We start from the raw sequence: 15,968 nt of genomic DNA on the forward strand, positions 1-15,968 counted from the left end.
CTCAGGGTATACTTACTCAGAGTTTGCACTAAACCGGCTTCTTGAAATAGGGCCCTGCAGTCTATCTGGGTCAGATATAAACCAAGTTTAGGTGGAGTTTATTTTCCTTGTGCTGACTTTTTACAGTCAGTTACAATAACTCGTACTGCTACTAGCTAGCATGACGGAGTTTCTATACAGCTGGGTGGTGCTGTGATGTTACTGATAGTGAACTTTATTTTAGTAGAGTTTCCAACCGTCCCGTAAAAAACTGAATTGTTCTGTATTCAGAGAAAATATTACGCATTTCGTGTTGAGCTGAGAAGGAACACAGTTTGTCCCGGTGTTCTGTCAAAACATCCTACCGTAGCGTAAATTTATGGTCTTGTCTATCAATCCGTGCTACCTTATCAGAATATGCTACCTTACGTGGTTAATGGCTCCGTTGTATAGGTAGCGTGTTCAGATGGCCCAATGACACTATTAAAACATGCTTCCTGCTTGGATTTATATAGGTAGCATGTTCAGATGGCCCAATCACTTCAAAACTTTGAGTTATTTCGCTAGGACGTTAATAACATGCTTCCTGCTTGGATTTATTTAGGTAACATGTTCAGATGGCCAAATCACACTATTAAAACATGCTTCCTGCACACAATCATCTAATGTTGACAAAGAATACAAACACACATGGAGGGGAAAAGACAGCTGTTTTTATTTGAAGTTGTTCTGTGTTTTCCTTACATTTTTTGCATTTATATTCTTCGTTGCTCTCTTTATATTTTTCACATTCAAAATGTGCCCATCTTTGGCAAGATTCACACTGCACCTGGAAAGGAAAAATAAAACACTCATATTCTGTTTGGTGAATACTATTAGTCAACATTTTTATCATGATTGGCAAGTAATGATACTAAGACTTATGTGTTTCTTTTCTTTTGTTTTGCTTTACCATTTCAATCATGCTGCGGTCAGCATTAGCATCTAACATGGAGCAAACAATAAGATAAGATAAGATAACCTTTATTAGTCCCACACGTGGGAAATTTGTTTTGTCACAGCAGGAAGTGGACAGTGCAAAAGTTATGAAGCAAAAATTTGAATACGATAAGAATAAATACAGTACACAGCTGCACAGAATAGAATAAAAATAATATACTATATACAGTAGAATAAAATAGAATAAAAATATACAATAAGATAAAAATAGAATACAAATGCTATATACAACTGAGTAAAAATACAACGATGCCAGAAAAGATTATTGCACTTAGTGTTATTGCACATGTGTGGATTGTGTGTTTGTTCAGGTAAAGTCTTTGTTGTGGAGGCTGACAGCAGTGGGGAGGAAAGACCTGCGAAATCTCTCCGTCCCACACCGTGGGTGCCGCAGTCTCCCACTGAAGGAGCTGCTCAGTGCTGTCACAGTCTGCTGCATGGGGTGGGAGATGTTGTCCAACAGGGATGACAGCTTAGCCACCATTCTCCTGTCACTCACCACCTCCACTGGGTCCAGAGGGCATCCTAGAACAGAGCTGGCCCTTCGGATCACCCTGTTCAGTCTCTTCCTGTCCCCAGCAGAGATGCTGCCGCCCCAGCAGACCACACCATAAAAGATAGCAGAAGCCACCACAGAGTCATAGAAGGTCTTCAGGAGTGGGCCCTCCACTCCAAACGACCTGAGTCTCCGCAGCAAGTACAGCCTGCTCTGCCCTTTCCTGTAGAGGGCGTCTGAGTTATGATTCCAGTTAAGTCTATTGTTCAGATGAACACCAAGGTACCTGTAGCTGTCCACAGCCTCAATGTCCATACCCTGGATGTTCAGTGGTTGCAGTGGAGAATGCTTGTGCCTGCGGAAGTCTACCACCAGTTCCTTGGTTTTACTGGCGTTGATCTGGAGGTAGTTCAGCTGGCACCAGTCCACAAAGTCTTGGGTCAGACCTCTGTACTCCTTGTCTTCCCCATCAGTGATGAGGCCGACTATTGCAGAGTCATCAGAGAACTTCTGCAGGAAGCACTGGGTGGAGTTGTGGGAGAAGTCTGCAGTGTAGATGGTGAAGAGGAACGGAGCCAGAACCGTTCCCTGTGGGGCCCCCGTACTGCAGACGACCCTGTCCGACACACAGCCCTGAGTCCTCACATACTGTGGTCGGTCGGTGAGGTAGTCCAAAATCCAGGTAGTGAGGTGATGGTCCACTCCAGAGTTCTCCAGCTTGTCCTTCAGAACCGAGGGAAGAATGGTGTTGAAGGCACTGGAGAAATCAAAGAACATGATTCTCACAGTGCTTCCAGCGGTCTCCAGGTGAGCGAGGGAACGATGTAGGAGGTGAATAACGGCATCATCCGCTCCAATGCCAGGCTGGTAGGCAAACTGAAGTGGGTCCAGTGATGAGCTTGTTAGGCGCCGAAGCTGAGCCAGGACCAACCGCTCCAGGGTCTTCATCAGGTGGGATGTCAGAGCCACCGGCCTATAGCTGTTGAGGTCCTTGGGGCGTGAAGTCTTTGGCACTGGAACAACACAGGAGGTTTTCCAGAGCTGTGGGACTCTTCCCAACCTCAGGCTCAGGTTGAAGAGGTGCTCCATCACCCCACACAGTTGGTCCGCGCAGGACCTGACGACCCTCGAGCTGATGCCATCTGGACCCGCTGCCTTCTTGCCATTAATCCTCCTCAGTTCCCTCCTAACCTGGGTGGTTGAGAGAGACAGGCTGGAGCCTTGTGTTGAGTGTGTATTGGATGCTGTTGTTGGGGGTGGGGGGGAGTGAGCAGGGTGAATAGAAGAGGTGTGAAGTGTCTGAGGTGTCAGAGGTGGAACAGCAGCAGTGGGGGTGGGTGAGTCTGCAGCCGATGTTGCAGACTGCCTCATGGCTGAATCAAATCTGTTGAAGAAATGATTCAGTTCATTTGCCCATCTCACATCCCTCCCAGGCAGAGAGTTCTGCTGTTTGTGGCCCGAGATGGTTCTGAGGCCTCTCCAGACTTCACCAACGTTGTTTTGCTGAAGCTGTTTCTCCATCTTCTGCCTGTAGCTGTCCTTCCCATTCCTTATCAGTCCCTCAACTCTCTCTGCACCCTTTTCAACTCCTCTTTGTCTTTGGATTTGAAGGCCCTCCTCTTCTGCTTGAGGACAGCTTTAATTTCTGGGGTAATCCAAGGTTTGTTGTTGGAGAAACACCGTACAGTCCTGGTAGGTACGGTGTTATCCACACAGAAATTAATATAGTCAGTAATGCATGTAGTAAGGCCGTCGATGTCCTCTCCGTGGTCGTCACAGATCACCTCCCACACAGTCGACTCAAAACAGTCCTTAAGAGCCTCCTCGCTCTCCTCTGACCATCTCTGCACTGTGCGGGTGGCTGGTGGCTCCCTGCGCACTAAGGGCTCATACACAAGAACAAGGTGCAATGCAGTTATCCTCAGCGTTCCCTGAAACACATTCATAGTTAGGTTTTAATCAAACATTATTTATTGAATAATTAAAAAGTAATTGTACATGTTTCCCAAATATACTTCATGGAAAATTAGTCTCCTGAATTTTTTATATAGGGAGATAGGCCTCCATACCTTGGAGGGCCTGAGATGTCCCCAGAGAGGTGGCGTCTGATACCCAACCTGACATATAGACACAGACATACAGGCACACACAGACACAAACATCCATTCCCACCCTCATGCTCTCATATGCACTTCACACTCAACCGACGTGGAGACAGACATAAAGCTGAAATACTGATTCAACGTTCTCCAAAAGTTGATTCTGTTCATCTGTTCGTAGCGTTTTGTGGGAGAAACGTTTCGTCTCTCATCCAGGTGACTCCTTCAGTCTCACCTGACTGCAGGTTTCAATCTTATAAACAGGACATTTACATAATGACTGAAACCAGCCCACTGAAGGAACAATGGGCTGGGAGGTCAGTTCCTTAATCTTAATTATGCAAATTCTCATGACCATTGATCAACAACCACTGATCAATGGTCATGAGTACCATTCACAGCGAGCTGGGGAATGGCTGCAATCACAGCATTGTAAGATGGTGACAGATGTACCCTTAGGCCCCCTCCTCGTTTCAGAGATGGTCTTTCCCTTTTCACTAAATGGCCTACTTGACTCCACCCTCAAACCAGCGTTCCTCCAGGATGTTACATCCTCATCATTGAAAAAGTGTCCACTGGCCTGTAGGTGTAAATAGACTGCAGAGTCCTGGCCTGACGAGGTGGCTCTTCTGTGTTGTAGCCAGAGGTTGTTTGGTTTCCCCGATGTATAAATCCTGGCAATCCTCCTGCACTTAACAGCGTACACTATGTTACTCTGTTTGTGTCGGGGGACCCGATCCTTGGGGTAGACCAGTTTTTGGTGCAGCGTGTTTTTGGGTTTAAAAGCCACAGAGACCCGGTGTTTAGAAAAAATGCATCTCAACTGCTCCGATACTCCTGACACGTACGGGATCACTACAGGTTTTCTCTTAGGCAGCGGTTGTCCTTCTCACCTGGATCGGCTGGAGCTTTCTTTAGGCGCCTTTCCAGCTTTGACAAAAGTCCAGCTGGGACACACTTATGCTACGTCCAGATGAACAGAATCCACTTTTGGAGATTTACTTTCCTGGATGATTGAGAATGCATCAAGACGTTCCTCCTAAAGTGTTATTCAGTGTTGTGACAGTCAGCTGCTTCAGCTGCTGCTGGGATGGGCTGTGGCAAAGAGAACAGAGAAAATCCAAATCAGAGTTTTTCTCTGAATTAAAAGCAAGGAAACAACAATATATTCTAAATGGTGAAACTGATGGTTTATGGTGTTTGGCTCTGTTTTTCTGTATTCATGCAGATAAAGTGTAAACTCAGATGAATTATACCATCAAATGTTAAAGGAAAATATCAGGATGAGTGTCTGTGAGCTGAGAAGGACGTGAAGCGAGCAGTTTATCCCAGAGTTGAAGCTGCTCTGTGTGCAGAGATGAGCTCAGATTCCTGCTGTGATTGATCAACAGTCACAGAAATGTAGACTTGTAGTTATTACTGCAGTATGGTCACAGCAGATACTGATAAACATGTATTATGAGGATGGATGATCATGTTTCTCACTCTCTCCTTTAAATCTCAGTTTTTTTCTTCTTCACAGTTTATCTGTTAATTTATTAATGAATAACACTGAAAGAGTTTCTGTTATATTTCCCCTTGAACATCAGCTTATTAGGGCGGCATTAGGAAATAGCCCCCCTCCAAAGAATGAATAAATGAATGATGATAATAATGAAATGATTCAAAAGCAGAGCTCAGAGTGGTAGAATGGTCAAACATGGATCCACGGGTGGTTCAACTGCATTTGGTGACGTGACTAAAGCAAATCTTTCAAATAATCCCACCATCAACGGGATGTTGTCTCCTTTACTACGGTTACTTTACTTGGTCACCGTGTGAGTTTCTTTGAAATGAACCAAATTCTTTTATTTGTTGATTGTTGCATATTTAACCTCTACAGTCAGGAAAGGAGGAGATGAGGCCTCAACAATGTTGGGTTGTAGCTGTGGTTCAGGTTAGAGTGAGTGTCCATGGAATAAATGTAAGTCAGTGAACTGGAAACATGACTGTGTTCAAACTTTGTTTTCCTTTTTATAATGAGTCTAATCAAAGGTGGACAGAAGTATCTCCACTTTGACTTTTCTGTGTCACCATCAGAGCTTCTGCACAGTGTGGAGAAAGATCCAGAAGCAGAGCTGGACTGCAGACAGTCAGTCAGAGCAGCTGTGTACAAAGTAAGACTGAACATCTGTCTGCTGATGGACTCATTTCTGAAAACTGGACTTCTTGTGTTGTTCAGACATTGAAGAGTTTTCTTTCTCTTTAGTCTCATTGTTTTTCTTTCTTTCAGCAGATGTTGGTCTGCAGGAGGTTTTAGATGAACATAAGATCAGCCTGAGGAGGAGATGTGAACGTGTGACTGAAGGAAGTGAGGAAACAGGAAGTAGAACCCTCCTCAACAGGATCTACACTGACCTCTACATCACAGAGGGACAGAGTGAAGAGGTTCATACCCAACATGAGGTGAGGCAGCTGGAGACAGCTTCCAAGATGGACGCCCTCCATGACGCTCCAATCAGGTGCCAGGACATCTTTAAAGCCTTACCTGACCAACAGAGACCCATCAGAGTGGTTCTGACCAATGGCGTGGCTAGTGTTGGAAAAACCTTCTCAGTGCAGAAGTTCACTCTGGACTGGGCAGAGGGCTTGGAGAACCAACATGTCAGTGTGGTGGTTCTGCTTTCATTCAGGGAGCTGAACCTGATCAGAGATGAGCAGTACAGTCTTCTGGAGCTGCTCCATGTTTTCCATCCAACATTACAGAAGGTTACAGCAGAGAAGCTGGCTGTCTCTCAGCTTTTGTTCATCTTTGACGGCCTGGATGAAAGCAGACTTTCATTGGATTTCACCAACAGGAAGCTGCTGTCTGATGTCACACAGAAGTCATCAGTCAGCCAGCTGCTGACAAACCTCATCCAGGGAAATCTGCTTCTCTCGGCTCTCGTCTGGATAACTTCCCGACCCGCAGCAGCCAATCAGATCCCTCCTACATGTGTTGACAGGCTAACAGAAGTACGAGGCTTCACTGACGCCCAGAAGGAGGATTACTTCAGGAGGAGATTCAGTGATGAAGAGCTGTCCACCATCTCCCACATGAAGACATCCAGGAGCCTCCACATCATGTGTAGTATCCCAGTCTTCTGCTGGATCACTGCTACAGTTCTGGAGCACATGTTGACTACAGAGCAGAGAGGAGAGCTGCCCAAGACCCTGACTGACATGTACTCACACTTCCTGCTGCTTCAGACAAACAGGAAGAAGAACAAGTACCATGAGGGACGTGAGACGAGTCCACAGGAGCTGACGGAGGCTGACAGGGAAGTTCTTCTGAAGCTGGGGAGGCTGGCGTTTGAACATCTGGAGAAAGGAAACATCATGTTCTACCAAGAAGACCTGGAGCAGTGTGGTCTGGATGTGACAGAGGCCTCGGTGTACTCAGGAGTTTGTACAGAGATCTTCAAAAGAGAGTGTGTGATCTTCCAGAAACCAGTCTACTGCTTTGTTCATCTGAGCATTCAGGAGTTTCTGGCTGCTGTCTACATGTTCCACTGTCACACCAGCAGGAAGACAGAGGTGCTGAAGATGTTTCTAAAATCAGAATCTTTAATCAAGATGATTTTCAGTCTTTTTGATAACAAAGATCTCCAATCACTTGATGTATTTCTGAGGAGAGTCATGGAAAAATCCCTCCAGAGTAAAAATGGCCACCTGGACCTGTTTGTTCGCTTCCTTCATGGCCTCTGTCTGGAGTCCAACCAGAGACTCTTAGTAGGTCTGCTGGGTCAGACAGAGATCAGTCCAGGAACCATCCAGAGAGTCATCAACAACCTGAAGGAGATGAACAGTGATAAAATCTCTCCTGACAGAAGCATCAACATCTTCCACTGTCTGATGGAGATGAACCACCTCTCAGTACATCAGGAGATCCAAGAGTTCCTGAAGTCAGAGAACAGATCAGAGAAGGAACTCTCTGAGATCCAGTGCTCAGCTCTGGCCTTCATGCTGCAGATGTCAGAGGAGGTTCTGGATGAGTTGGACCTGCTGAAGTACAAAACATCAGAGCGGGGACGACAGAGACTGATTCCAGCTGTGAGGAACTGCAGAAAGGCTGGGTGAGTCCAGATGTGATCACTAACATCATTGATCAGTGTAGGTTAGTAGTTTAATGTTGAAAATAAAATCAGATTGTAACCACAAAGTGTTTGTGTCCGTACGCTGCAACCTTCCACACCATTCCTTTATTGTACAGACTCAGCAGCAGCTCCATGGATCCCAAATCCAAGAGTGGAGAACAGATTTGAAGTGTGTCACATCCATGCAGTCACAGCTGTTTCCACCATGTTTCCACTGATATTGATCCTGTTCAATGACACGTTTCATATCAGTGAATATGTTCTTTAGGACGTCCACTGACATGTTTAAGTGTCCTGCTGGAAATCACTCAAATCATCCATGAAATCCATGAAAAATCCTTTTAGTGTTTCTAACTTCACCCTCTGTCCTCTCTCTCTCTCCATCCTCCTCACTGCTTCTTTCACTGATAATCACACAAACATCGTATTCAGCTACAAAATAACACAATAATATCATCTGATCATCATTATTATAAGAGCAGGATCCATATTTGATATCAGAGTAACACACTGCTTGGTTATGTGCAGTCATCATCAGTGACTGTGGGTCAAACAGAAGCTCTCTGATTGGTTGCTGACCTTGGTCACCTGTCCACTCTCACCTGTTTGTGTTTGCTCTCTCTTTGCTGTCTCCATCCTCTCTCTCCTTTCTCTCCCTCTCTGTCTTTGTACGTCACTCAGGTCCAATGGAAACAGTGACATTTACAAACCAATCAAAGACAAACTGATCCATGTCAGGTTATAACAATATTCAAAGTGAATACAGGCTGCTGCTGGACACAGACAGGTAACATCATTTTGACTTGCTGTCACCTGGATCTGGACTCATAAACACTGAAGCCCTGAACAGGAATACAAATCATTTTCTGCCAACTAGCGACACAGCAGCAGATAATGGCTCAGAAAGCTCAAATGAGCCAATCATTTCTGTGTTTAGTTCCCCTGAAATCAGATCTGATATCAGCAGCTCTGAGTTCATTCATCATTATTGTCCAGTGATGAGATTTCTGCTCCGTTTGGTAACAGTCAGCAGGTTTTTCCTGCGTGTGGACGTGAACAGTCGTACCTGACAGCAGGTAGCAAACAGAGATTATCTTTCCAGCTGGAACTCTTCACTGAGCTGAACTCATTCAAAATGTTCTGGAGTCAAAACAGGAAACAGTCCAAATGTGTGTCTTCACTCTGACTCTGGATCAGATCTCAGTGACAGACTGTGGACATTATGGAAGCCTAAATGTGACACCATCTTCCTCCTTCATCTGCAGATTAAAGCCAAACAAAGATTCTCATTAAAAGTCTGCAGGTCTGAGAGAGACTCAATCGTTGTGTCATGTCAAACACAGTAAGAGGAGCTGAAGCACAGATGTGAAGAGCAGATTCATCAGATTATGACCTCACTCTGTTTTGTCTTCATATATATTCAGTCTGTGTTTATAATGCAGATTTTCTGCTTTTATAATAACACATTTTATTTTTTCTATCATCACAGACTGACTCAGTGTGGACTCTCAGAGTCTCACTGTGAAGTTGTGGCCTCAGCTCTGAAGTCCAACCCCTCCCATCTGACAGAGCTGGACATTAGTAACAACAAGCTACAGGATTCAGGTGTGAAGCTTCTGTGTGCTGGACTGGAGAGTCCAAACTGTCGACTGGAGACTCTGAGGTGAGTTCACTGACTGCGGCTGTTGTTGTTTTTCTATATTTCAGGTCTTTGATTGATGTTTGAAACTTTCTTTAGTTCCTACATGTTCAGGATGTGTCTGAAGACAAATGTGAAGAAGTTTGAGTGCTTTCAGAAATGTTGTCTTTCCAAACGACTGAACAACAGTTTTTCCTTTTGGCTCCAAACAGAAGTGACAGACTTGAGCAGGGTTCATTTAAAGGCTGACAGAAGTGGAGTGGTGACGGGGAGATGTTTGACAGGACAGTGTTTCAGCCTCCACAGGTTCATGTTGTGCTCCATCAGTCAGTGAAGATGAAGTCAGTGCTGATGAGGCTGTAGAGTGTGTGAGGGATGTGAATGAGGATGATGAAGATCTGATGATAGCAGATAAAAACAGGCTGCAGAGACTTTGAGCCATACAGGGCACACAGTGTGTGTACAGAACAGCTGAACTCATTATGGAGGCCTCACTGGGATATGGAAGCATCACAGTACAGCTTCAGTGAAGCATTAAAGTCTCTGATATGAGATGAGAAATGAAGCAGCCAGAGCTTTTTCATGAGTGGAAATCCACTGTGACTGTGAGCTGCTGCTACAGCCTCCAGATTAGCCAGCAGCTCATCCTGCTCAACATTTCCTCACCAACTTTAATGGAAGTGTGATGTTTTCAGCTGGAGTGATGGTCAGGGTGGCCTCCCTCTCCTCTTCTTCTCCTCTTCCTCTTTCATTTGTAAAGCCACTTCTGCTGCTTTCATTCATTTGGAAGTCCTGTAGCTGAGTTTGGGAGAGACTAACAGCCTCGGCAGCAGAGGGGAGAAAGGCTGTAACACCACCACTTTACTCTGTTCTACCTGTCACATCATTTTATCAGGAAACAAATATGCTCATGTTTTTACTATGTTTGTCTTGAAGATGTAAGAAGATCACATGGTGCTTTTTATTATTGTGTTGGTTTGTTTCATGTCTCTTGGATGGAGCCCCTACTTTGAAGGGGAGCCGTCTGTTTCCTCTTCAGGTTGGATGATGGAAGCAAATGAGTGTGTGATGTTCTTTCAGTGTTGCACTTTGTAGACGCTCCCTGAGCACTGGTCTCACAGCCAGCTGCACATAGAGACCAGTGTTGTTAGTCCAGGTCAGAAGATGACTTGTTGGAATGAAAATGAGCTTGTAGTTTGTCTGCTTTAACCCTTTAAAGCCGGTCGGAGCGAGCACGCTCTGTTTTGAGTAACTCTTTTTAAATCCCGGTAACACTGCAACCACGTAAGCTAGCGCAATAATTTTTTTGCATATGAAACCGGAGGAGTTGTACTTACATCTTATGCCATCAGCTTGTCCTCGGTCACAGTTTCCTTCCACATAAAGCTTTGCAAAAACTGCATAAAAATCACTTGCAGCAACAAAAACATAATATTCCAGAAACACGCTTTGCCGATCCGATCAGCTATTTGTAACATTTCCTACGTCCATCAGCGCGAACTATCATATGTCCTCCATGTCCTGCCCAAAAGCGGGAGTGATGTCATTTTGTGGAAATGTAGTTTTTTACCATCAGGGCCTTATGAGCTTATACTGGTGTTTTTAAAAGTTATCTTTGACTTCATGACTTTCTGTGTCGTTTCTGGGATGCTTAGGACTCATATTGCACTGCTGGAAATAGTTTATTTTAATGCAAATGCTGTTTTTTTTTTTGCAAATTTACATTATAATATTTATTTTCATTTTTCCTGCAGTATATGAAAATTGGTGTATTTCATAAATAAAACTATTAAGACACTTAAAATAAATTTCCTGTGGTGGGAAACAATTTTGTGCAACTTTTTTGTATTTACAGTTTTGAGGGATAAGCCTCTTAAATTTCTCTAACTAGAAATATATGTTAAAAAAAAGTAAAACGATTTTAAATTATTTTGTAGTTTATTGCACTTTTTTGCAATGGATGTAATTACTAATATGTAATTGTATGTAATATGAAAATTTAATTGCACTTAATTCAGACATATTATTAAAATTTGGGATATAATGGTTGTATTGATGTATATCAACTTGAAATGCTCCCAAAAATGGCACCACAGCATGTAAACATATAATATAACCTCTAGCGGACTTGGTTCTATGGTAGGTCTTAAAGGGTTAATAATGTGACTGGAAAAAGGTGTTGGACTTCAAATATGTCCATTTCTTTCACACTTCACCTTTAAAAGTGAAGCCTTGTGGTTCCTGGAAGTAAAAACACGACTTTTTCAAGTCTTTGTCCTGTTTTTATGATAAATGTACGACTTTAATGTGAAACATTCAGAGTTTTTTCTCTTGTTGTGTTTGTTTGAAGCTGCTTCCTGTTGGCTTCAGCTGTTTGGAGTTTCCATTTTCTAAACTTCTACATTCTGAACCTTCTTCAGCTCTGAACAGATGATGAAACACTGAATGATTTCAAGCTCACACTTTGTCTAATAAACTTACATCTTTCATTCTTTATACAGATTGGTGAGCTGTGGTTTGTCAGAGATCAGCTGTGATTATCTGGCAGCAGCGCTGAAGTCCAACCCCTGCCATCTGAGACTGCTGGAGCTGAGCCCTAACTACAAGCTGCAGGATTCAGGAGTGAAGCATCTGTGTGGTTTCCTGGAGAGTCCAGGATGTGGACTTGAAACTCTGAGGTCAGTCAGCATGTTTTAGTTGTGCTGAGATGAATACATAGCTGGACTGGCCATCGGGCATACCGGGTATTTGCCCGGTGGGCCGATGGTGATTTTTTTTTTTTTTGGGCCGATGGGGTTTTTTTTTTTCATGTTTTTTCCGTAACGGTATAAACACTGCACATGTTTGTTTTTTTGTTTATTTATAAGGAACCCCATTAGCTTCCACAACAGTGGTTGCTAGTCTTCCTGGGGCCCAAACCATCAAATACCACCAAATAAAATGTTACACAATGAGTTGGATGCAAATTGTCCACATAATTTGGCTCTTAGATCCACAATAAGGTTTTACAATTCTGAAAATGTAAACATGTGAATATTAAAAATTATATAAAAAAGCAAAAAAACCAAAACACAACACTCAAACAAAATACACAATTTCCATTACAAGTGACATTACCCTCTACAATTTTTACAAATACATTAAAAACGGCCTAAATAGGCTTTTAGGTGATTTTTAAAATTATGAATAGAAGCCAATTCTCTAATTGCATAAGGCAACTTATTCCACTGAAAAGATGCTTTAAATATAACAGAGTTTTTCAAAAAGTTACTTTTAACTCGAGGAGTTACTAAATTGTGGTTAGTTGAGAATCGTGTAGCATGATTATGTATTTCATCTGGATACTGCAACTGAGCATAAAAAAAGTGTGGTGTGTTTACCAGTATTGCTTTCTTTAAAAATACAAGTAAGCCATAGTATAATTTAGCTTGTACAGAAAGCCAAGAAAGTTTATCGTGCATTTTATCAATACTTGTATAGTATGAACACCTTAACACTAATCTGGCCGCCCTATTTTGGACTAACTGAAGTCTGTTCAGATCTGTCTTATTAGCTGCAGAACAAATGATTGAGCAGTACTCTAGATGAGATAATACTAGTGCATTAATGACATCTTTCATAATTGAAGAAGTGATGTAAAAAGAGCATTTCCTAGCTATAGCTATGCCCTGTCCCATTTTCTTAATAACAGAGTTGATGTGCTGAGACCATGAAAGGTGGTGGTTTATGGTAACACCAAGTAATTTAATCTGGGTGACCTGTTCTAATGCCGATCCAGCTATGGAAAGATTTAGTTGTGGGCTGTTGACTAAGAGTACTCTACTTCCTATTAACATGGATTTGGATTTAGACACGTTTAAAATCATGTTGTTTTTACTTATCCAATCAAACACATTCAGCAAATCTAGTTGTAACACGCTTGTCAATTCAGAGTGGCTACTGGCTGAATAAAACATGGTGGAATCATCAGCATACATTACAAGATGAGATTTATCCAGGACATACGGCAAATCATTTGTAAAGACTGAGTAGAGAAGTGGACCGAAGCAGCTGCCTTGGGGTAGACCACAGTTCATTTCACAGCCCTCCGAGAAATAACCATTATAATAAACCTTTTGCCTTCTCCCAGACAGATAACTTTCCATCCAGCACAAAGCAGCTGGTGAAAATCCATAACATTTTAGTTTATCTATCAAAAGATCATGATTTATCAAATCAAATGCAGCACTAAAATCCAAAAATACCACCCCGGCCAAATTCCCATTATCCAGATATTTGTACCAGTTATCTGTCATGTGAATAAGAGCTGAACTGGTGGAATAACCAGGTTTGTAGGCATGTTGAAACTGAGTGAGTAACTGATTTTCTATTAGGTAACGTTGAATTTGTTCATAGACAATCCTCTCCATAATTTTACTTAGAACGGGGAGCAGACTAATAGATCTGCTATTGACACCATTAAAAACGTCATTCTTGTTTTTAGGGATGGGAATTATTTTCGATTCTTTCCACTGCAATGGAAATAAGCTGCATGCCAAAGATCTATTACATATGGGACATATAGGAAGGGACACAAACTTGGCTGCAAGTTTGAGCAGTTTACTGTCTATGTTATCAGAGCCGGAGGATGTATCGTCAGGAAGTGATATCAATAAGCGCTCTACCATCTGCACGTTCACTGCCTCAAACTTAAATTGGCATAGCTTATTATTCATGATAACATCCTGTATAAGACGACGTGATAAGGTGGGATCGCCTTTGCTCATATTAGATTTTAAATTTGTTATTTTATTGCTGTAATAATTCGCAAAATAATTGGCTATGTCCTTAGCTTTACTTATAAACCTACCACCCGTGTAGATGTGAGACATCACCATAGCAAGATCTCTACCCATTATATTATTTAAAACTTTCCACACCTTTTTGCTGTCCTTATTGGCCTCCTTGAGCTTAAGTTGATAATATTCTTTCTTCTTGCGCCTATTCAATTTAGTTACTTGATTTCTTAACTCGCGATATCTTGCCCACTCTTGTGGACTGATAGACTTATGTGCTTTTGCTTTTGCTATATTCCTTTCTGACATTGCAACCTTAAGTTCATTATCTAACCAAGGTGCGTAGTTCTTTTTAACAGTAAATCTTTTTAAGGGGGCATGTTTGTCAGCCAGGTAGCAAAAGTTTTCAATAAACATAGATAATGCCATATCAGGGTCACTCTCGAGGCAGATGTCAGTCCAGTGAATTTCTTTTACGTCATTAATATACTTATCTGCATTGAAATTTTTGTATGATCTATGAAAAATAATCTTTTGTGCAGTTTTCAGTGGTTTCATTTTCTTGGTCAAATCTACAAGATTATGGTCACTATAACCAACTGGAATAGAAACAACATTAGAGCAATGCTCAGGAACATTTGTATATATATGATCAATGCATAATGATGACCTATGACCTCCTGCGTTGACCGTGACCCGGGTGGGAATGGTGATCATCTGAGACAGGCAACAAGCCGACGCTGATGAACTTATCTTTTTCCTTAAAGAACAAGAAGGAGCTGACCAATTGATATTAAAGTCTCCTAATAAGAACATGTCTTTGTTTTCCTCAGTTACTCTTTCCAGCATTTCACAGATTCGTTTTACATACAACATATTACTACTTGGGGGTCTATAGCAGCAACCTGCTAATACAGGCCTGCCATAGAGCGGGTGTAACTGAACCCACACAATTTCCAGGTCGTTAAACATTAAGTCTGTACGTAGTTTGCTTGCCATCCATCCATCCATCCATTTTCATCCGCTTTGTCCGAGGCCGGGTCGCGGGGGCAGCAGCCTAAGCAAAGAGGCCCAGACCTCCCTCTCCCCAGCCACCTCCTCCAGCTTATCCGGGGGAATACCAAGGCGTTCCCAGGCCAGCCGAGAGATATAATCTCTCCAGCGTGTCCTGGGTCTGCCCCGGGGCCTCCTCCCGGTGGGACATGCCTGGAACACCTCACCCAGGAGGCGCCCAGGGGGCATCCTTGTCAGATGCCCGAACCACCTCAGCTGGCTCCTTTCGATGTGGAGCAGCAGCTGCTCTACTCTGAGCCCCTCCCGGATGGCCGAACTTCTCACCCTATCTCTAAGGGAGAGGCCAGCCACCCTTCGGAGGAAGCTCATTTCTGCCGCTTGTATCCGCGATCTCGTTCTTTCGGTCACTACCCACAGCTCGTGGCCATAGGTGAGGGTAGGGACGTAGATCGACCGGTAAATTGAGAGCTTCGCTTTTACACTCAGCTCCCTCTTCACCACGACGGACCGGTGCAGCGTCCGCATTACTGCAGCTGCAGCCCCAATCCGTCTGTCGATCTCCGGCTCCCTTCTCCCATCACTCGCGAACAAGACCCCGAGATACTTGAACTCCTCCACTTGGGGCAGGAACTCATCCCCGACCCGGAGTGGGCACTCCACCCTTTTCCGGCTGAGAACCATGGCCTCAGATTTGGAGGTGCTGATCCTCATTCCCGCTGCTTCACACTCGGCTGCGAACCGTTCCAGTGCGAGCTGGAGGCCCTCACCCAGCTCGCACTGGCAAGTTTGCTTGCCATATTATCATTAATGTATAGGGCTACGCCCCCTCCAAATCTGTTCCTGTCCTTCCTA

General features: G+C 43.4%; 2 protein-coding genes across 2 annotated transcripts in view; both read left to right on the forward strand.

Moving 5' to 3' along the window:
- Positions 1-15,968, forward strand: part of LOC146634425 (NACHT, LRR and PYD domains-containing protein 12-like) — a 106,126-nt gene that overhangs the window by 72,130 nt on the left and 18,028 nt on the right. The window contains exons 11-12 of the mRNA XM_085349898.1: positions 9,178-9,351; positions 11,829-12,005. Coding sequence (XP_085206024.1) covers positions 9,178-9,351; positions 11,829-12,005 — 351 coding nt within the window. The remainder of the gene's footprint in view (positions 1-9,177; positions 9,352-11,828; positions 12,006-15,968) is intronic.
- Positions 5,998-8,566, forward strand: LOC146634427 (protein NLRC3-like). Its single transcript, XM_085377592.1, has 2 exons — positions 5,998-7,667; positions 8,370-8,566. Exons 1-2 carry the CDS (start codon positions 6,046-6,048, stop codon positions 8,431-8,433), a joined length of 1,686 nt encoding a protein of 561 aa, XP_085233718.1. The 5' UTR covers positions 5,998-6,045; the 3' UTR covers positions 8,434-8,566.

The sequence above is a fragment of the Diplotaxodon limnothrissa genome, linkage group LG3 (assembly GCF_057381915.1).
Source record: "Diplotaxodon limnothrissa isolate DT_005_m linkage group LG3, D_limnothrissa_male_GT1.1, whole genome shotgun sequence".
NCBI lineage: Eukaryota > Metazoa > Chordata > Actinopteri > Cichliformes > Cichlidae > Diplotaxodon > Diplotaxodon limnothrissa.